The following is a 22,883-nucleotide window of genomic DNA, read 5'->3' as shown; positions in this document are numbered from 1 at the left end:
TTAACCTATTTATTCTGAGGGAAAAGTAATTATGAATTAAAAGGTTTTATTTTTTTTCCTGAATTTGTCCAAGGATGTATAAATTTACCTGGAGGTTCTAAAATCTGCTGTTTGATCCCCTCCAGCCATCTCTCCCATCAACATTAATTAAGCACTCACTGTTTACACTCATGGATGTCCATAGGAGTGAGTCTGCCTTCCAACACTTATGATGAGGTGGAGGATATAAGCCATGTCAATAAATGACTCCCAAAATGCCCATGACAGAGGCATAAACAAAAGTCAGGAGGCACTCTGAGGAGGCGGAGATGGGTTTTCTGTGACCCTGGGAATCAAAAAAAGCATCATGGAGAATGAGCAGATTGTACAGGGCATGATGGGGAGGAAGAGCATTGGAGTAGAAGGATGGCCGAGCATGTGGAAGGTCAGGACTGCCCAGGAAGGGGCTTTGGATCTTACAAATGTTTTTAAGGACCCAGCAACCTTGGTGCAAGTGAGATAAAACACAGAGGCATGGTGCCAATAAGCAAATGGCAGGCGGCTGCTTGGGTTACAGGCCCAATCCCCGTGCCCTCTCCTTCCCCTAGGAGTCTCAGAATAGCAGAACCCATTGTTGTTCCAGAAACACTCAGAATACCACTGTGAGGCACAGATGAGAGATCTGAGGATGAAAGAGGTAAATACATTTGCTCAAGGTCACACAGCAAGTTGGCTTGGGAGCTGGGAACAGGACAGAGGCCCCCGTCTGCCAGCCAGAGTGAACACTGTAATTAAGATGTACTGGTCGGGGATTGTGCTTGGTGCTCTGCTCACATTGTCTCATTTATTACCCACGTGCTGCTGTCTATGGTATCATTTTCACAGCTATTTCCCAGATGAAGAGATGGCATTTCCCCACTTAGAAACCACTTTCTGAGGCCTAGTTGTGAATTTCAGAGCTCAAGAAACTTAAGCAGTTTAAGGATTTGTTTCCACCCTATATGAATGAATCCTTAAGTCTCTGTTCTTCTCAGTTCTCTATGCTGCTCTCACGGTGAGGGCTGCCTCACTCACTGTGGGTATTTTCTGTGGAATGTATTTCAACCAAAGAAGTGTTTTTGGAAATGCTACAGGACTGTGCTATGTATGAAATTGCAAATCCAGCTCTGGTCTCTGTTAGCATCAGTACAGCTGCAGCTTTTCTAAAACCAGGCTTGAGGTCCCTCTGGTGAAAAATGTTCTGGTAGACAGTGATGCTCCATTTTCTGGCCTCCTGGGAAGATCAGCAGGGTCAAGTGCATCCAGGCAACATACGCCTCTTCAGCTGCCTCGCAGCTTCTATGGTGTCACATGGTAATTCACTCACTCCTGGAGTGAGGCCCCTCTCTGCCCGCGCCCATTACTGATTTTCTTTCTAGGCCTCATCCTTTCATCATAGAGCTCCCTGCAGCTGAAATCCTACAGGAAGATTAGGCTCGTTTGTTAGACGGGGGTCCTCTGACAGCCAGTGAGAACCAGCCACTCCTCTAGTGGCTGCCCTCAATGAATTAAACATTCAAGTTGATCAGATTAAACTGCTCGTTTGCATTGACTGCCTATGTTGAGATTTTTTTTTTCTTTATTTATTATTTATTTATTTATCTTTGATTGTGCTGGATCTTTGTTCAGTGTTGCGGCAAGTGGGGTCTCCTCTTGGTAGCGATGTGCGGGCTTCTCATTGCAGGGGTTTCTCTTGTTGCTGAGCACAGGCTCAGTAGTTGTGGTACACGGGCTTAGTTGCTCCTCTGCATGTGGAATCTTCCCAGACCAGGGAATCAAACCCGAGTTCCCTGCATTGACAGGCAGATCTGCACCACCAAGGAAGTCCTATGTTGGGAACTTGAGAGCTCAAAATATTTGGGAGAAAATAGCAGATAATGTAAAATCGTAAGTCTCCCAACTTTTACTTAGAGAAGTGCTTCACGTGACTGGACTGAAACAGGACAAGTTTATGAGTAGGGTTGGGCCAATCCTACAATAATATCTCCAGTACCTTGAAGTGGGGCTTCCCAGGTGGTGCTAGTGGTAAAGAACCTGCCTGCCAATGCAGGAGACATAAGAGATGTGAGTTCAATTCCCTGGAAGAGGGCATGGCAACCCACGACAGTATTCATGCCTGGTGAATCCCATGGACAGAGGAGCCTGGCGGGTTATGGTCCACAGGATCACATAGAATCATACATGACTGAAGTGACTTAGCACATAAGCACCTTGAAGGGTACTTGGCACATAGCAAGTGCCTAATCAATACATGTAGAATAAGTGAATAGATAAGTTCGTGTACAGATGGATGGTTGAGCTGACTTTGTGTTGGGGGATAGGAGTTTATACAGCCAGTGCGGAAAGATGGCCTTCAAAATAAACTTGCATGGCAATCCCTCCTTTCTGTCCCCTCCCAGCCCTCTGAAAATTCTGTGACTTGAAACTAGAGGATTAGGGATGGCCTATTTTACTGCTGAATGACTCTAGGGCCCCATCACACCCAGCTTGTGACAGCCCCACTCCATTCTCTTGGCTCTAGAGGGACACAGTAGATAAAGCCTTTTTGTGTCTCCTCTGAACAGCTGATGAGCCTTGTTCTATCAAGTGGGGACCTTCAGGGTCTGGGATTTTCACTCCAGAGGTCAGTGAACTGGACTGAAATATGCTGCAATGTATGCAAGAAAGGAGGCACTTCAGGAGTTCACATGCCTCGGGCTCTGCATCTCAGCTCTGCTCCATCTCACCTCCATTATTCTGGTCCTCAGCAATCTGTCAGTGGACCCAGGAGGGCTGGCATTGCTGTCAGAGCAGAGGGGGGCGTGGAACCTGTGGCCAGCGCTGGCAGGATGCCCGCTCCAGTGATTCCCTGAGTTAATCACTCCACCACCTGCAGTTGCTTTTTGTGCTGTTGCTGTCACTAAGTCGTGTCCTATGCTTTGCAGCCTCATGGACTGAAGCACACTAGGCTTCCCTGCCCCTCATCAGCTCCCAGAACTTGTTCAAACTCATGTCCATTAAGTCAGTGATGTCATCCAACCATCTCATCCTCTGTGGTTGCCTTCTCCTGCCCTCAATCTTTCCCACTACCAGGGTCTTTGCTCTTAGAAGTGGTATTCTTTCCAATATTCTTTCCAGTTAATAAGTACTTTATTTTAAGTATCTTTAACATACCAAAAGAAACATTTACACAAATTAGGGGACTTAATATCACACAACAGACATTTATTACATGCTTCCTCTTTAAAAGGCAACAGCCACTTTACAAAGGGTTTCCCTGTCCTGTGCTTTCAAAGGCAAGTCTCTCCTTGCACATTTAAATAGGATTTGCTTTGTAATATTCAGTTATCCGTCTATACACACTCTCGAGGAATAAATAGATTTCATAGAGTGAGGAGTTTTATCCAGAAAAGAATTAAGAGAGTGAAAACAACCAGCAATGTTTACCAGAGGGATGGGTGGAGATTCTACTGAGGGAGTTACTTGGAGCAGGAAATCTGAAGCCAACTGCTTATTTTTAATCCTGACTCCAGTCCTGTCCAGCGGATGACCTTGGATGAATTACCTAACCTCTCTACACTTCTGTTTATTTGTCTGCAAAACAAGAACTCTGACGTTCCTCATAAGGTGGTCATGAGTTTTATGTCAGCACTTAGGCCAGTTCCTAGCACAGAGTGGACTCCACATGGGTTTGAACTCTCCTTGTGTCCAGAAATTACTTCCCTGCTTTAGTAGTAAAATCAACCGTATTCCTCTTGGGCTAATTCTGTTCCAGAAGTTAGAAGAGCTGGTTGAATCACTATGTCTAACCTGGGATAGGCAATCAGCAGCTCATGGGGATACCAGGCTGCCTGTACAGTGCCTGGTCACTCTTCCACCCCTCCCCCAACCCCTATGACCAGTCTGTTTTTACAGAATACAGTTGGCACCAAGGGCAAAGTGTAGTTGATGATCCTGCTTGTTGGATTTTTCTGACCTTGAGTGGGGACTTAAATCTTCCTGTAAAAAGTACAATTAAGCCATTGGTTTCCTTATGTCTTTTTCATGACTCACTGACATCGTGGCCTGGCATGATCACAGATCAGGGGTGGATTATGCACCCTCATTCCATCTCCCCTAAATTCCAAATCCTAAAGAGAAACCGTGATTAAAGAGAAGTGTATTTATATGCGAATTCAGAATTTACGGTCCGCTCCACTGGTGAACCTCATTTATGGAGCCCTCACAGGGTACAGAGTACATCTTGGGCTATGAAGAGTGACAAAGGTAGTTGAAGATACAGGTTCAGGAACCTTTGATCTAGAAACAGGCAGGGAAGATGCCAGATGCATGTGAGTTTCCTGGCAGACTTCCCAAATTCTGTTGCTCAATGTTTTCAAATGGAGAAAAGTTATTTTTATATGGCTGAATGCTGAACCTGAAGCATAATTTGTGGCTTTCAGTAGATAAATTTATAGTACCAGGAGACCCACTAATCATGTTACAGGGTTTTCTTCCACCTCACCTGCCCCTTTCTCCTACCAGGCCACTTTAGAAAAGAGGAAGGCTGTTCATTTCTGGAGTCCACTATCCTTATTGATGCCCATGGAACCCATGGAAAATGTGTGCATGTGTGTGGGGAAGCTTTTTCTCTCTAGAGAGAGGTACCTGATTTTCATCCAGTTTACAAAGGGGTTTTGATTTAAAATAGTAAAAACTACTGGTACAGAACCAGGGTTAGCACCCCCCGGGCCTGCCAGCCTAATCCAGCCCCCACCAATTTTTGGATGATTCCACAAGTAAGAACAGTTTTCACATTTTTGAATGGTTGGGAAGAAAAATCATTAGAAGAATAATACTTCCTGACTCGTGAAATTTACACGAACTTCACATCTCAGCCTCTCCTTGTTGGCACACAGCCACACTCATCCCTTACATATTGTCTCCAGCTGCTTTGTGCTGCCAAGGCAGAGCTGAGCTGTTGTGACACAGAGCACGTAGCCCAAAAAATTGGAAATATTTACTGGCTGGCCCTTTCCTGAAAAAGTGTTCTGGCCCTTGGTCTAGAAAGTTAATTTCAAAAATTTTTGTTTTCTATCTTGTGCTTCATTCTTCCATTACCTTTGCAAGTATGTATTCCCTATCCCCAGGAAGATAGATTTGCCTTTCCATTTTCTCATTTAACTCCTTTACCTTGGGCTCAGTGCAGTAGAGTTTGATGAGATGCCCTCACTCGTGGGTCAGCAGAAGCAGCATTCAGCTCAGACTCTGCAGCCTGGGGGTTTGGATAAATGGCACAAGACCTGTGATAGCCATGTAGAAGGAAGGGTCTTCCAAAAAGTTTCATGGGCAGGGGATATTTAAGAACACCCTGAGGGGTTTCCCTGGTGGCTCAGTGGTAAAGTAGTTGCCTGCCAATTCAGGAGATGTGAGTTCAATCCCTGGGTCAGATGATCCCCTGGAGAAGGAAATGGCAACTCACTCCAGTATTCTTGCCTGGAGAATCCCATGGACAGAGGGGCCTGGTGTGCTATAGTTCATGGGGATCACAAAAGAGCCGGACACAACTAAACGGCAACGACGACTAAGGAAGTTCAAGCATGTCAACTGAAGGGCAGGTTGACAAAGCTGGGAAACCTCATAGGGTGTTCATGGGACACCAGCTGTGCAGACTGGAGAGGGCACAGTTCTTAACAAGTAAGAGAAAGGACTGGAGTAGAGAGGAGTCTGCGTGAATGTGGCGCTGTGCTGCTGGGTGAGGGGCTCTAGTCTTCTTTCAGGTCCTGCCACCTTCAGCGGGGCAGCCTGGAGGCCTGGGTACCCCTGGGCACATTAACACAGTGACTGTTCCACGTCATAAAGGCGAAGGGTTTAAAGTGCTTAATTTAACACTTGGTCCATCCTAAGTGCTTGATAAATATTTGTTGTTTGATTCAGTGTCTGTGAAGGGAGTGGAGACAGGAAGTGATTATTAATTCTGAGGAAGGACAGAGCTATTCAGGTGGCGAGGATGGGACAGGATTACCCCGTCTGTTCAGTGCCACATCCGCAGAATTTTAGTGAGTGCCTGTTTTGTGCCAGGTAGTCTGCTAGCCCCTGGAGATACCCCGTGAACCCTCAGAGAGGCTGCAGTTAAGCAGGGGAGAGAGCCTAGTAACAAGAGCAGGGGACAGGGACAGCCTGTAAAGTAAAGAAGGAGCATTTTAGGGGGAACAGATATGGCCATAGGGTCAGATGGGAAGGGGCTGGAAGAAAAGATTCCTTTGGAATCCTTGTGACAAAAGGAAGCAAGGTTTTTATCAGACACCCGACGAGAGTGATTTAAGAACAGTCATACAAAATCACACAAGGGTGTGGGAAGCAAATGAAATAACATAAATTATCCAAAGCAAATATTTAGGGAGGCTAGCAGAAAGGTAAATTATGAATTCCATGCATCTCACTATCACTCAAAATGTAATTCCAAAAATTCTTAAAGGTATGTGTTGGAGGAGCCTGCACTGCTCGAGATATCTCTCTTTGTGAACTGAACTGATGCTAAAATAAAAAAGTTTCCTTAATTTCTTCACATGATTCATATTTTGACACTTGAGAAAAGACTAGTATGATACAATGATTTGATTTTCAAAGTTTGCAGAGAATAAGTCCATTTTTCTCCTCCTTTGAAAATGAAGTTGAGAAAGGGGTCAGCTCTAGTTTCTACCTACTAGCAGGAATTTTCTAGAGAAGCACATCAAATCATCAGAAAAGACTCAAATCTCAGCCAGAATCCCTGGCTTCACTCTAATGCTCCTTCAAGACAGCAGAAAAGAGACAGGAAAAGGTCCCTCTTGACACCCCAGCACCACCAAAGGCCAGCTGAGGACTTGCAAAGTCCTGAGTCATGGTGTGAGTCACATATGGTACCCTGCGAGATGCTAGCTGCTTCTTCCTGTCAGATATATTTTGATTTCCATTCAGATTTAAGTTTCACTTTGTGCTCTAAGAAAGGGTAAAATGCTATGGTGTTAAATGGTTTCAACAACTATTGAAAATTGTATTCCCATGAAGATTGACTTCACAGAGCAAAATGTCTATTTGTACTGAGGTTTGGAAATAGTTTCTCTCTCTCTCTCTCCTTCCCACCCTCCCTTCCTTCCACCCTCCTGTCCTTCCTTCCTTCCCTCCTTTCAGGGATCACTACTTGTGTGACGTGACATGGGTAACAGAAGAAAGGATTTCTTTGCAGTGGCTCCGCAGGATTCAGAACTATTCGATCATGGATATCTGTGACTACGACGGGTCCACGGGAAGATGGATTTCCTCAGTGGTAAGGTTGAATTGGGATATTCCGCTTCCAAAGCTCCATGTGATCTGAGGGCTGTATGAAAACAGGAAGAATGCTATCAGGAAATACAGTTTGAGTTTCTATTCTTTCTACTGCGTCTGACCCTGAGGCAGTGAATAAGTCTTGATTGACTTTGAGATAATTTGATAACCTGGTTGTACTTATATTTCACCTCTTTCGCTGCTCTGTTTTAGTTATGGTGACTGTCACTTGGGATATGGGTGGTGGGTGGAAAACCAGAAAATGGAATTTGATGTCAACATTCACAAAGTCTGAGAAAACCATGGGCTGCAAGGTCAAGGAAACATGTTTCAATAGAGAAAACAGAGTATGCAGAGTAACTTGCTGAATGTATGTTCAAGAAACAAAACAAGTATCAAGAGGCCACAAACCTGTTATTAATAACCACGCTATGACTATGATTACTTTTCAGCAGTAAACAGCTTTAGAAAGTAAATAGATAACTTCTAGGCTGACAGGGTGGCAACATTAAGGCAAGTGTTAATCCAACCTTGAAGTGCTGGGGGTGTTTCAAGCCCAGAGACCACAAGGTTCAGCTCTTGGATCAAATTTAAAGCCCCTTAGAGATCAACAGCCTCAGAAGGGGAAAGTCTGGGGGAGGTTTTCTGGCATATACCAAGGACACTGCTATGAGCCCTTTTCTGGTAATGGGCTCTGTGCCTGCACACCTCCTCTCTCTACTTCATTCTGGGTAGGCACAGGGCAGAGTTGCCTCAGAAATCTTGGGCCCTGTATCTTGATCCACTCATTCATATGTATATAGCAATCATTGAATATCTGTTTTGTTCCAAGTTCTCTATATGGCTCTGGGTGGAAAAAAAATATTAGGTAGCATGCCTGTCCGCAAAATGTTTATTTTCTAGTGGGGAATATTGTTATGAAGACCAATAATAATTACCATTACTGTGAACACTCACAGTAGCCAGACACTGCAGAAACAGGCTTAGTAATGTTAAGGAGCTTGCTTAGGTCACAACATCAGCCAGAATCTAAACTATAAAACCAAGCTTTTTGCTTCCTGTCAGTTAAATCATTCCAATATCAGGATAGTGTGCTCTAAAAGTGTATATGCAAGGTACAAAGGAAATCTAGGGCAAAAGAGATAATCAGCTTGATTAGGGACAGGCAAAGGGAGATGGGAGACGACACAGAGGAGACGAGAGCAGCTTGGAGTAAGCTGCCATATGCGGGGCACAGGATGGCCTGTGGACCCTATGAGCAGAAGCTGAGCAAAGTCATCTGAGGTGAACAGCTTGGAGCCCACAGGGGCTGGGGATACATAGGCCTAGGGTTGAGGGAGAGGCGCAGTGTTGCTGAGGTTTGAGATATAGGCTAAGGCTCGGGTACCATTCTGAGGGGTTTGGCCTTACCCTGTAAGACAGAGGTAGCTTACTTCAAGGTTTTAAATAGGAGAGGATCATAATGAGATAGAACTATCTGTTGCCTGATGAAGTCAGCTGCGGGTTGAGTGGGGTGGAAAGCAGATTGGAAGGAGAACAGAACATCAGGGTCTACAACTGGGAGATCAGGGCAATGGACCTGGGAAACCCAACAGGACACAAACTAAGGCAGAAGCAGTGGAGAAGGGCGAAAGAAGCCAAAAAGTAGAAGACGGGCTAAGGAGGTTCCTGTGAGAAGAGTGGGAGGCTGGAATGATTCCCAGGTCTCTGGTTTGAATACATGGTGCCACTAACCTGGAGAAGAGTAAAGGAGTAAGAACAAGCTGGTGGGGTTGGAAGAAAGATGATGTAATCTTCAGTTCTATACTCACTGAATTGAAAAGGCTAGATGAGTTTTAGGGATGACCTATGAATTACACTCCCAGGACAGAGCTCTAGGCAAGAGAGGTAAATGTTCTAATGTAGTTCTGTAAAAGGTACTAACATAAATATAAATATGTGAATAGAGATAGCTTTCATTTCAGTACAATAATACTTGCTTATATTGCCACCAATTGCAGCTAAAGGTAGAATTCATATCTCATTTCTCTATTTTTCCCTCCCTAGGGACGGCAACACATTGAAATAAGTACCACTGGCTGGGTTGGAAGAGTAAGTAGTAAAAATTATGGATTTTTCTGTTCTGTGGATCAGATACTCAGAGCTATTTCATATGCAGATATAACAAACAAGGGCTCTATGTTATTTGTTATTAATAGAGACATTAGTTGACCTTTTCCTTATAACATTTAAATGCGCCCTCTAGCGAGACCTTTTTATAGAGAATATATAACATGTTCAGTTGAAAAAAAGTAAAAGGACAACTGAAAATTCAAGAGAACAGCAGATAAAACAAAAGACATACTCTAGGCAAATTTCTAGCTCCCAGAAAGTTAAAAAACAACCGTTGCTGAGAGGCAGCCAAGATGCCACATGTCCTCGTTGACCTCATATTTGACGTTAGGTACTTTGGAGGCAGAAAACACGGTTTTTGCCCACAGCCTGCACAAATGCAGATGCAGCCACAACTACCTACTGCTGAATCGAGGTGGCAAACACACCACAGCCGCTCTGCCCCTCTCTGCAGGACTCATAAGTGGGTTCATACTTTATTATACCCTGAGGCAGAACTTTATCCAAGAGAGCAGGTACCCCTCAGTGACTCCCCCTGCCTCCCCCTGCGCCTTGGTGGTGGCTCACTGGCCACATTGCTACCAGACCGTGGAGTGAAGCGAGCTGATGAAGGCACTCCAGCCACTGCAGCAGTGTGAAAAAGGAAGATGGAATCACACCTAATTTTTATAACCACTTCTATTCAGCCCCTTTATGAGAGAAACAAAGTGACATTAAAAAACATAAAAATTTCTTCTCTCTCGGAGCACAGAGGTACAGCCCCCTGGTCCAGGAACACAGCCCTTCCAGCTGGGCTTGGAGCCCCCGCCCCTGAGCATTCACACGTCCTTTTTGTTCAGGCATTGATTGGGCAGAGGGGAGAGGTTTGCCAACATGAAAAGTGGTTTCCTCCATGGCAAGAGACATGCTACACTTCCTCACGACTCTTTGAAAAAAATATGTTTTTTCCTCTCTGTATTTAACCAGACAGATGCCACTTTTCACACATTTCTACTAGGCACAACTCCATCCAGGGGAAACAGGGAAATGTATTAAAAAGATAAGGCTGTGAACACAGGTCTAGAGAGGGGAATGTGTTTCCGAGCTCTGTAATGAGAACACCAAGTGTATTGCACGCCTCGGCTTGCTCCATAAATGAATTTGCTTTGAATCACTAAATAGAAGAGAGAAGCATTTTTCTTCCTTCCCAAAATGGGAGCTGATGAGAGAGGAAACAGTGAGGGTGAAGTGAACCAACAATTTTAAAAGACCATCTTCTACCTGCTCTCAGTGTAGTAAGGAAATTGAAGTCGAAAAGAGACATATTCTTATCAGGCTGCGAGAGACCCTCTTCTGCTTAAACGACATTATGTTCTGAGAACTATCTTTTATCGAACCGTAGAAAATGGAAATTTTGTTCTATATTTCCATACAACTATTTTTTTGGGTAAATTGTTGATCCTATTTAGCAAAATGAGAAGGCTTATAATAAAAATGATAACTATATGAATGTTTCCATATGAAATACACGACAGACATTCCTTATGGTATCTAGTCCAGAAATGATTAAAGAGTTTCTAAGTCTGACTTTCAAAAAAATGATGTATAAGAAATAAGGTTGGGGGCGGGGCATCCCTCAAATTACAAACCACCCTCCAACCAGAAACAGTCAAAAATAATATTTGTCTGTTTCAAGAAAGCACGTTGTGACATGGAGGAAATTTACTTAATAGAACTGAGAGACTGATGCTATTTTCTTTTTCACGCTTGTGTGCAGACATCATAGCATTATTCTCCACAGACAGAAGATGCCTAAGGGTAACAATGACCACTGCTCTGTGTTGAATGTCATGTGTAATCCTCCCTACATTCTTTCATTTGCATGCACGCATGTTAAGCTACTTCAGTCATGACCGACTCTGTGACCCTACGGACCATAGCCCGCCAAGCTCCTCTATCCCTGGGGTTCTCCAGGCAAGAATACTGGAGTGCGTTGCCATGCCCTCCTCCAGGAGATCTTCCCAACCCAGGGATCAAACCTGCATCTCTTACATCTCCTGCATTGGCAGCCAGGCTCTTTACCACCGGTGCCACCTGGGAAGCCCATTCTTTCATTTGCTCCCCTCCAGAAAGCCCTTAGGAGTTAAATCTTTTGTCTGTATTTTCTAGGAGAATTTTCTCTTGAGACCCTCTGATTGCATTTGGCAAGTAAATGAATCATGGGTTTTGAGCATAGGTGTTGGAAGGACTTTCTGAAACTAAAACTGGTACTGAGCTAAGACTAATGTGCTTTAACATGTTTCATGTTTTCTATTATTTTCTAGTTTAGGCCTGCAGAGCCTCATTTTACCTCTGACGGGAATAGCTTCTACAAGATCATTAGCAACGAAGAGGGTTACAAACACATTTGTCACTTCCAAACAGATAAGAGAGTGAGTATTTTTACATGATTTATTTTGGGTTGATCTCCTTTTTTGGGAAACTACTTTGAAGTGGAAATCATGTGGTAAAGTCAATCACTATGTAATTAGTCTGTTTAAATAATCAGACTAATTCAGATACCCCGGTGGTATCTGGAGTAAGGTAGGATGGGGTGAAGAGACCCAAGAAAAAGACCTGAGATTACCTGAATTCCTGATATAAATTATTTAATCCTCCCCTTAACTTTGATCAGAGAGAGAGTCTAATAAACCTATTTTTTTTAATCCCATCAGAATTGCATGTTTATTACAAAAGGAGCCTGGGAGGTCATTGGGATAGAAGCGCTTACCAGTGATTATCTGTAAGTATTCTAATAATCAGTAGGATGTCGATGTAGTTGTCAGAATCACGCCCTCCTTTGCCCAGAAATAAGGAAAAAATCTTCTACAAATAAAGAGTAGTCTATTTGGAATGTGTTCAGGACTTTTTTCTTTCTAACATACGGAAGCCTTAATGATTTTCACATATGCTCAGCAGACTTGATACCATGCCACCAACCAGCACTACCTCTTGCTCTTACCTGCTTTACATTAGAAATGCTGCAGCCTCTTTTTCTTAAACGTTTTGGAACACTGAACTATTCTGGGGCATTTTGATAGATTTCAGCTGACACCGTATGTTTAGAAGGCTTGGAGAGGCTACTGTACCTGTCTCAGCCTTAACCTGTGGCGAACGGAAAGTTTTGTGGAGGCTGTCAATGACCATGCACAAGATTGTGGGACAGGGAGTGTTGTTTTTCACTAGAACCTGAGGCACTTTTATAATTCTGTACCAGTTTCACCACAGAGGAGTTTTGCCATTGCTCAAAGCAGTTTCTGAAGGTCCTGTTTAAAAGTGGCTCTGCCACTCTCAGAAGGATAGGGCACCTGCCACCGAGTGGTCTGTGTTATGAAACAGAGAATATGGAAAACAGTACACATACATGGGGGCTTCCCTGGTTGGTTAAGAATCTGCCTGCAATGCAGGAGACCTGGGTTCGATCCCTGGGTTGGGAAAATCCCCTGGAGAAAGAAATGGCAACCCACTCCAGCATTTTTGCCTGGGAAATCCCATGGACAGAGGAGCCTGGCAGGCTATAGTCCATGGGGTTGCAAGAGTCAGACACAACTTAGTGACTAATCCGCCACCACCACATAGATAAATGGGGCTTCAGACTAGTTGTCCAGTCATATTTTTCTGAAAGAAGACTTTTTTTGAGTTTTTACTTGTCATTTTAACTAAGGGAGTAATCCTCATATTCAGATACTTTAGCCTGCTTTTTCTAAAAAAAGAATCCCCTATTTAGAGATGATGTCCCTATTTCTGGGAAATAAAAGGGCAGGGGAAAATGATACGAGCACTACCACACATGCACATGCATGAACACTAACGCTGGGAGTTGAGTTAAAGGGAATAGACTTGACTTTTTCTGTAAAACATAATTAATGCATTCCATTTGTTTTCTCCCCAGATACTACATTAGTAATGAATATAAAGGAATGCCAGGTGGAAGAAATCTTTATAAGTAAGAATTTTATCAAATTGTTAATGAGCTTTTAGCTAATGAACAATTTTGGTTCTTATGTTTTCATTTTTTAGTTTTTTTTTTGCCTAGTCCTAATATATTAAATTGGAACTACTATCGAATGCTTTTATTCCTGTATAAACCAACCCATATGTCATCAAAAGAGCATGACTTTATTAGATGCTTTGTGATATTTGCAAACAATGGGAAGTTTGAGGTTATAACGGATTAATTCCTGCATTTATTGCATATTAACTCATTAAGTTTCATGAGTATTTCTTGGCATTCTGATATCTTTGAAACTAGTAAATGGCATTATTTAATTCCTTCTTTCATTTATCCCTTTATCAAGTACTTAATTTCCACCATTGGTTTTACAGAATCCAACTTAATGACTACACAAAAGTGATGTGCCTCAGTTGTGAGCTGAATCCAGACAGGTGTCAGTATTACTCTGTATCGTTCAGTCAAGGGGCAAAGTACTATCAGCTGAGATGTTCCGGTAAGTTTGAACTGAGCAGGGGGTACCCACAAAGTCCCTCTCAAGTCATTCCCTCCATCCCCTCCCCTCTCTGAACAACTTTCTCACCACCCTCCTGCTCAGCATCTCCATCCCTGAAACCTCCTTTTCAGTGTCCAGTTTAAGAAATATTTTTTCTGCCTTGATCACTTCTCTCCTGTTGAATCTGAATGCTTGAAATCACATAAGTCCCTTTCCTTTCCACTCACGGGTAAGTGGTAAGTTAGCCGTCTTTCTTTCCCCTTCTAACCAAGAGGCTTGCTTTTAGACTAAAAGCACACATACCCAGAGCTTATGTGTGACAGAGGCACTTTTCATCCTTATGTACACACCTAGTGTGCATTTTTTAATACAAATTATAGTATGCACTTGCCCCTTTAAATGAGAAAAATGTACATAAGGCGGGTCCTGTGACTCAGCCTGCTCACAGTTTCATCTTCTGTAACTATTGTTATTATTGTTTTCTTTATTAAAAATGAAGAAATCTGGACAAAGAGAGGTAATGTGAGTTCACAGGTCATGCAGTCATAAGAAGCATAAGCGGGTTTAGACACAGGCCTCTGCCATTAAACACTAGATTACCTCTCAAAATGAGAGGAAGAAATTTGAATATTCTGAAAAGTTGACAAGAACTGTCCATTGCCAAAAAGAGGTCTGCTTATCTGAACCTTTCTATACTGGCGCATTTTCTTTAATATCATATTTTTCTTCCTAGTTCTTTACCATGCCTGTTTCCAGTCACCCTTTTTGGGCACGTGTTTTATGTATATTAGGCACTGTGCTCAAGTTTTGTATTCATGATCTTATTTGATCCTTAAGAAAACTCTGTAGTGTAGATATGATTATCCTAATTTTATACATGAAGAGACTGAAGCATAGGTATGCTGTCCTAAATCACAAAGCAGGAAAGTCAAGGATTCAATCCCAGGTCCTTAAAATGCTTCCACTGTGGTTCCGATCAAGTGTAAAATTTAATAGTGTGATCCAAATGTGTCAAAATTAAATAGCTCACTAAGTAGCTTTTTCTATACATTACCTTCCACTCTGCAACTACCACAGTTGGAATAAATAGTGAAGATCTGAGCCTGTGAGAAAAACACTTTCGCATGCCAGGAAGGAATCGCTTATCCAAGTCAGGCACATTGCAGATGTGCCGCCTGGCCCAGTCCTCCATAGTGGGGACAGCAGCGGAGGGGATCTGCCCTTTGAAGGTGGGGAAGTGGAAAGTGGAGTGGCAGTGGAGTGTGGGTGGTGGGGTACCTGTCTCCAGAGCTCCACCCCTAGTGGGCGGGGCCTGAGAGAGGGTGTGGCCCTTCTGGACCTCCGAGTTAGAGCCAGGAAGGCTGGTGGCTTACTCTGGGTCTCAGGGGCTTAGTTCAGAGAATTGGGTCGGACATGATAATGTGCGCAAGGCACTAAGCAGGGCCAGATGTGCAATTTCTGTTCCATTCTCCAGAGCTTGGTGCCTTTCCAGTAATATTAATACTTCTTAGACTCAAATTGCGCTCATTTTAAGGAAAAAGAAAATCAGCTAACACTTATAAGCTTCTTATCCACTGTGATATTTATTCTATCAAAGCTAAATGGTGTCAAAGTTGTATCAAAGTTAAATGGTAACAAATGCTATTTTTGAAAAGTATGTTTTGTTTTTTTTTAAAAGCTCTGAAATGTATTTTTTCCCTTGATTATGTTAACAGGTCCTGGTCTGCCCCTCTATACTCTGCATAACAGCAGCAATGATAAAGGTAACAGTTTCATATTTTACCCTTGGTTTGCTTTTTAGGAAAGTGTGTGTGAATAGGAGCAACATGTGCTTAGCATAATGGGATTTTCTTCAGCTTTCGAGTATCTTGACAATGACTTGAACACAAGGCTTAAAATATGAAGTGTGTATAGTCTCATCAGTGAATCACCCACTTGTTCCTTATTGCTTGGCACAATCCAAATTCTTCACGTTGTAACAAATTCTTCAAATGTTTGTTGAGAACTGAGAGTCCTGGAAAACAATTCAGATTTGGATGAAATGCTGCAGGATGTCCAGATGCCCTCGAAGAAACTGGACTTCATTCATTTGCATGGAACAAGTAAGTGAAATTTCTCTCAGAACATAACTTTTCATGGAAACACCGATAAAATGATAACTAAATGTCACTTGATCGGACAGTATGTATTTTATACAGAAATCTATTATAATGTTACTTTTCCATAAAATGTTCTATCACAAGAATGACTAGTTTTATGTTTTCTTAATCTAAAAATATAATATTCTACATAAAATGTATTACTTTAAATGGAAAATATTTGGATAAAATGCACTGTTGCTCGCTAGTTCAGTGTCATCCCATTAGTAATTTTATTCTACTATTAAGTATTAATTGTGTTTTTAACAATGAAATACTAATATATTTTACCTTTAACCCAAACAGATTGAAAATGACTTGTGTAAAAAAATCAACTTTGGCTATAAAATGTTGAAATTTCAGTCCCAGGACAGAAATCTTGAATTTTTCCTTCCTCTCCATGATAGGCCCTGGCCTAATGGCCTGACCGTGTATTATGTTCAGGGACCACTAAGAACAAGGGGTTTCTTTGAGTAGGAAATCCTGTCATTTTTTTTGTAGTTGTTTTTGTTTGTTTGTTTTTTCCATTAAGGCTAATAATTCATAGGGAAGGGGGGGATCCATCAAGAGTGATTTATTTTAGATTATTTTTTAATAAAGCCTAATAATAGAAGACATTCAGCTCCTCCAGTTTTAAGTGGCAGGAAAAGCATGGAGAGTGGAGGGTGCTTCTGAAGAAGAGCTTAGAGCAATGCTCCTGAAGCTGCAGGTGCTTACGGCTCACCTGGGACGTCGTTAATGTGCACGTTTTGAGCCAGCCCGTGAGTGTGGGCCCAGGACTGAAGCTTGCAATAAACTCCCACCTGATGCTCCTGCTGCTGGCCCTTGAATCTGGTTTGACTGGCAAGGGCTTAGGGTTTTGAAGAGCTAACTGGACTTCCTGGAACAGAAGGCATTGAATATTACAATATAACATATTAAATATTTGGATGTGACCCCCAGAGAAAAGACTGTGCATCTTAAAAAATATAGGAAGTAAAACATTTCCAGTTAACTAGTGCTGATTCAAACAAAGGAGAGATCAAATACTGGGTTTGACATATTTTTAAAAAGCATTGTGATCAACTGATAGTTTGACATTCTACTCAAATATAAAAGAGACTAAAATTTTAGTTCTAATTAGCACATTTGATCAGAAAGCATAAAATAACCAGCAAAATACAAATTAAAGAAAAATCTACCTATATAAATATTTTACTCCTAAACTTTTCTTTTTATCCTCAACTAAAATAATTATAACAACCAAAATACAAAAGAAAGGTGAACATAAGGACGAAACATCTCTAGAGATAAGGATTTTTTTCCTTGTAGGTTAAATCTACTGAAGCTGGAAATAATCTTATTAAAATATGAAACAACTCTCTTCTCTCTCTCTTTCTTTCTCGTTTTTAAAGATTAGTCTAACTAATCAGCCTGAATTTGGTAGCAAAGGTAACCAATTTATTTTTTAGGGACAAATTTTATTAAACTGATGTTAAATAAAGCACTGAGAATTAAACAGACCTGCACAAGATCGTGCAGAACAGTTTGCCCCACATAAACCTAGTTTCATTCTGTGAAACACAGAGCTGAAAATGGGAAGTCAGCTTACAGCCTGGGATGGCAATAAGAATTACAAAAATGTTATTAAATCAGAATTTTAAAATAGTGTTAAGGCCAACTAAAAATCCTAAACATCTTCAAAGAAATTCAAGACGAGGAAAACATTTTGGAGGAAAACTTAGAACATAAGCCATAAACAAAATAGATAAGTAGATCAGATGCCAAAGAACAGAATCATAAAAACAAAACATTAGCAATTCTAAGATGCACTTTTATTTTACAAAACACCAATGCATTTAATAGACCCATTAGAAACAACTTTGTTTTAACCTTAAACTTGTATTTTAACCTGAAAGAGAATATTTTTTATAGCTGAAAAGCATGCTAAATCAAAACAGTTCATTTTCTTTTTCTATTCTAATTTAACAAATTGCTAAACTCTACATGTTACTTGTCACTGACAGAGATAAGAAACCAAAACCATGTGCTAACGTGTTCTTAATTCATTAATTAATCTTTCTGTTTGTTTAGAATTTTGGTATCAGATGATCTTGCCTCCTCATTTTGATAAATCCAAGAAATATCCTCTGCTAATAGAAGTGTAAGTATTCCAGCTAAAGGAATAATGTAGAAGCTAACCATTGTACATATTTACCCAGTGTAGCTCACTGAAAAATAGAGACAAATGCATCTTTTCTCTCTTCCTGAATTATTGTAGAGCAATTTTAATAATTCTTCCATTTTGCAATTACAGATCCAAGCCTATATTTTCTACCATCTTTCTAATAGAGAAGCTAAACACTCTTTTTCCCTCATAATGGCATATGGGTTTTGTTTTGATTTTTCCCCCCCTTGAACTCCAAGAGAATTTGAAAGAGATTTTCAAGTCTCCATTTTCATCCTTACCTCTTAGACATTTTAATAAGCAATAGATGGGTATCACTAGTCTTCACAGTTTCCTTATCCCTAAATTTACCCGGATATCTCTCATTGGTGGTCTTTAATTCATTCCAGTGTCAGGCTTCTCTTTATTTAGTTCCTGAATTATCATTGCCTGGTATTTTCCATTCCTGTTTTCGGTGAAGAGAAGATATGAGAAAGTATTCATTATATAATTTAAACTTCTCCAAGTCCTAAAGAAAATTCTGAAATCACAAGTCTTTGAGCAGTAAATGTGAGCTCCCATGAGGACTAAATATGGTATCTTTGCATTTTTGGTAATTAGTAGGAAAACATTTTACTTCAATCTTTCCAAAATTGCCCTGACCTCACATATGATGCCACAATGCCACTCTTCCTATCCCAGCTTGCCTCATTTCCTTTATTCAAAACAAACCAAACCAACACAAGTGCCGCGTGCCTGCCGCGTGCCTGCCGCGTGCCTGCCGCGTGCCTGCCGCGTGCCTGCCGCGTGCCTGCCGCGTGCCTGCCGCGTGCCTGCCGCGTGCCTGCCGCGTGCCTGCCGCGTGCAGGTAATTTGCCTTATTTTGTCCACATTGCAAGCCTATGTCGTCAGTTCTATCAGGTCCATTATACAGAAAAGAAAACTGAAAACTTGGGGATACTTTCCAGTTGTTACTAGCAAAAAAAAAAAAAAGGAATACAGATACTAACATGAGACACACCCTTTATACAGTACGTTCCCCTGCCTTTACAATTCCATGTAAGCCAGACATAAAAGTTCAGAAAAAGAGAAAGAGGTATTTTAAACTTTCAGATACACGGTTGGATTCTCATTACACCTAATTTAGTCAAATTTTGACTACAGTAACATTCACTTGCTTGGGGCCTTAGCCCCAGTACTGAACAAGATTCTTTACAATTAAAAAAGAGTAATGTTTTGACACAAGGGTTTGTTTAAAAAGAAAAAAAAGTGATATTTTTATCTTCTTGGAATCCTCAGTAAGTAATAACTAAATCTCCCTTACATTAGGAAAGTTTAAAAAAACATGGTAAATTCAGGCCCAGTTCTTTTCAGTGATTTTCCTCTTCATTTTCTTAGATGTCTAAATCTTTGTTTTCTATTTTTAAAAATAATGTTGCTTAATCTTCAAGTTTATTTAACCTGGCACATAGTTAATACTAAGGGAAGCTATTAACTCTACCAAATTTAATATCATTGAAAGGACCAGGGTATTTCACAAGTTAAAAAAAAATGTTTACTTGCTTAAGAAATTCATGAATGCCTTCTTTTTCTAAAACTTGGAATGATACAATATCTAGTGTAAAATTAAAGTTGCACAATGAAAAAAAATGTGAAAGTGTTAGTCAGTTGCGTCCAACTCTTTGCAACCCCATGGACTGTAGCCCATCAGGCTCCTCTGTCCATGGAATTCTCCAGGCAAGAATACTGGAGTGGGTAGACATTCCTTTCTCCAGGGAATCTTCCCAACCCAGGGATGGAACCCAGGCTCCTTAAGGACTTTGAGCTTACTTAAGGACTTTGACTGCTGTAGAACATGCAGGGATGGAAACCAGGCTCCTCAGTCCATGGGATTTTCCAGGCAATACTACTGGAGTGGATTGCCATTTCCTTCTCCAGCGGATCTTCCCAACCCAGGGGTTGAACCCAGGTCTCCACATTATAGACAGACGCTTTACCGTCTGAGCCACCAGGGAAGTCCTCAGGAAGTTCTAATCAAGGAAACCTGTAGTCTAAGAGTGTTTGTAAGCTCAATCAGAAAGATATATTTGAAGCTGCATTTATTGTCATCTTCATTATTTCTTCATAACACAACTCCGCTCTTCTAATTATTAGAGTATTTACTTCTTTGATTTCCAAGATATATGCAACTTAGTAAACACTGGCCTGTGAAGTCTGTGTTTGATAGCGATCTTCAAAGATAAACCTGATGGGCATCTTCGGAGGAAACACACAGCCATTATAGTCATGTTGTCACGACTATCAAGTTTGACAGGACCCACTGAGAACACTCTGGCGGCTGGCACGATTTCAGGCTCATGAACGGGAAAGATGTACACTTCTTGTCCACGGGGAATTAGAAAGGCAAGCCCTCTTCATTTGATTCAGGAAAACCACAAAGGCTAACAATTTGGGATTTTTCACAGATATGCAGGCCCCTGTAGTCAAAAAGCAGATGCTATCTTCAGACTCAACTGGGCTACGTACCTTGCAAGCACAGAAAACATTATAGTAGCTAGCTTTGATGGCAGAGGGAGTGGTTACCAAGGAGATAAGATCATGCACGCAATCAACAGAAGATTGGGAACATTTGAAGTTGAAGATCAAATTGAAGCAACCAGGTGAGTGACTAGGAGGTGAATTCAGAGGCTATTTAATTCCCTGCCTCCCATTTATATTTTAAAGTTGTGAAATATAAAGAATTTCAAGTGTCCTGGGAAGAATCATTCATCCTTGGGCTGGATTTTTAGTAAAAATATTATGTTTAGACTTAGAAAGGGAATTGATATGTGTGCTACCATCTTCCAGCAATAGGGACTCAGAATTCATCAAACACATGGACAAAACAGAGATAAATGTGCCTCTGAGTAAACATCTAACTAAACAAGCAAGCCACTCCTATAGTCAAGGATAAATAGAGGAGATTGGTGTACACTTATGTCAGAGTAGGATGACAGCCGTGAAGTCTTAGGAGTGGTTCCTACATTCTGCTGAGTGAGAGTTCCTCCCCCAGTTTGGGAAAGTTGTGGAATACGACCGTTGTCACTCAGTAATAAGGGGTTCTTTAAGCATGAATCACATCAGTTGTGAGACTATAAATAGATGTGGTCTGACTTAAGAAAGATTTTAATCTTAATTGGTGGTTATCCTGGAGTGCGCATGTAACATGCAGTGTTTTGCCTGCCTTATCCCGGAAGCTACACAGCAACCCTGAGAGATGAGTGTTCAGACCTTACACTTCCGGTAAAGAAATGGAGGCTCTTAGGTTAGATAATTTGCCAAGACTGGTCAGGTCTTGAATCTGGGTTTCCCTTCAACTTACTTTCAGTTGCATTCAACTGGTAAATGGGGAATGTAGTCTTTGAGGTTCCATAACCAACTGCAGAGATGTCTGGAAAGCATAATAAATTAACAGTTTTAAATAGTGTTGTGAAATCAGAAACTAGGAAATGGAAAAAAAAAGTTGTGAATGATTAAATGGATGGAAGAAAATGCCTTTAAAAAAAGGAACAACCAACAAGGAGAAAAGATGACAATTCATTAAGTAATCCTCAATCTGTTAAATCAAAGTTAATGATTAGCTATTTTCCTTAAAAGTAAAAAATAAAAGATTTAGATAAGAGCATAAGTTGTTTTCAAGAGTGAGGCTTTGATATTTTACAAATTCATTTTTATTTATCCAGATTGGTCCTCTGTGAGAAAGGGCATGGCTTCCTCTCAAGTCTAAAATAATAGAATTGTGTTATCCCCAATATACAACTCTGTTTAAAAAGTAATGAGTATAAACAGTGCTGCGATGAACATTGGGGTACACGTGTCTCTTTCAATTCTGGTTTCCTTGGTGTGTATGCCCAGCAGTGGGATTGCTGGGTCATAAGGCAGCTCTATTTGCAATTTTTTAAGGAATCTCCACACTGTTCTCCATAGTGGCTGTTCTAGTTTGCATTCCCACCAACAGTGTAAGAGGGTTCCCTTTTCTCCACACCCTCTCCAGCATTTATTGCTTGTAGACTTTTGGATCGCAGCCATTCTGACTGGTGTGAAATGGTACCTCATTGTGGTTTTGATTTGCATTTCTCTGATAATACAGGATACAGGATGCTTGGGGCTGGTGCACAGGGATGATCCAGAGAGATGATATGGGGTGGGAGGTGGGACGGGGGTTCAGGATTGGGAATTCATGTACACCCATGGCGGATTCATGTCAATGTATGGCAAAACCAATACAGTATTGTAAAGCAAAATAAAGTAAAAATAAAAATTAAAAAAAAAAGTAATGAGTAGTTGCTTTTCAGCAACTCAAAGGAACTGTGTACAACAACACAGATGAATCTCACAGACTGTTGAGTGAAAGAAGCCAGGAACAAAAGTATATATCCTATATCCACAATTGAATTTATATTGGTACAAATTCAGGTAAATTTTTTCTGGGATTCAATGAAAGAATTTTTTTTTTCAAAGAGAAAAATGACCCAGAGGCTTCTGGGTGATAGTATTGCCCCATTTTTTGGTTTAAGGTATGCTCACTCTGTAAAGGCTTACGAGCTTGTACACTTGCGATTTGGTACACGTTTCTGTATGTATGTGTTCTAAGATTAAAAAGTTTACATGGAGAAGATGAGTTGAAAACTACTTACATTGAATTTTTTCTAATATTGCTTAACTCAGGGCAGTCTAAGATATATACCGTCAACTGAA

General features: G+C 41.1%; 1 protein-coding gene across 1 annotated transcript in view; it reads left to right on the top strand.

Annotated features, from left to right (window-relative positions):
* DPP4 (dipeptidyl peptidase 4) overlaps positions 1 to 22,883 on the top strand; it is an 82,099-nt gene that overhangs the window by 41,877 nt on the left and 17,339 nt on the right. Inside the window, exons 11-20 of the mRNA XM_040229234.1 lie at positions 7,150 to 7,285; positions 9,331 to 9,375; positions 11,700 to 11,807; positions 12,090 to 12,157; positions 13,307 to 13,360; positions 13,741 to 13,862; positions 15,578 to 15,625; positions 15,866 to 15,964; positions 18,074 to 18,143; positions 20,612 to 20,806. Coding sequence (XP_040085168.1) covers positions 7,150 to 7,285; positions 9,331 to 9,375; positions 11,700 to 11,807; positions 12,090 to 12,157; positions 13,307 to 13,360; positions 13,741 to 13,862; positions 15,578 to 15,625; positions 15,866 to 15,964; positions 18,074 to 18,143; positions 20,612 to 20,806 — 945 coding nt within the window. The remainder of the gene's footprint in view (positions 1 to 7,149; positions 7,286 to 9,330; positions 9,376 to 11,699; positions 11,808 to 12,089; positions 12,158 to 13,306; positions 13,361 to 13,740; positions 13,863 to 15,577; positions 15,626 to 15,865; positions 15,965 to 18,073; positions 18,144 to 20,611; positions 20,807 to 22,883) is intronic.

Source organism: Oryx dammah, unplaced genomic scaffold (genome assembly GCF_014754425.2).
Source record: "Oryx dammah isolate SB20612 unplaced genomic scaffold, SCBI_Odam_1.1 HiC_scaffold_27, whole genome shotgun sequence".
Classification (NCBI taxonomy): Eukaryota; Metazoa; Chordata; class Mammalia; order Artiodactyla; family Bovidae; genus Oryx; species Oryx dammah.
This window is presented reverse-complemented; position numbering and strand designations above follow the sequence as displayed.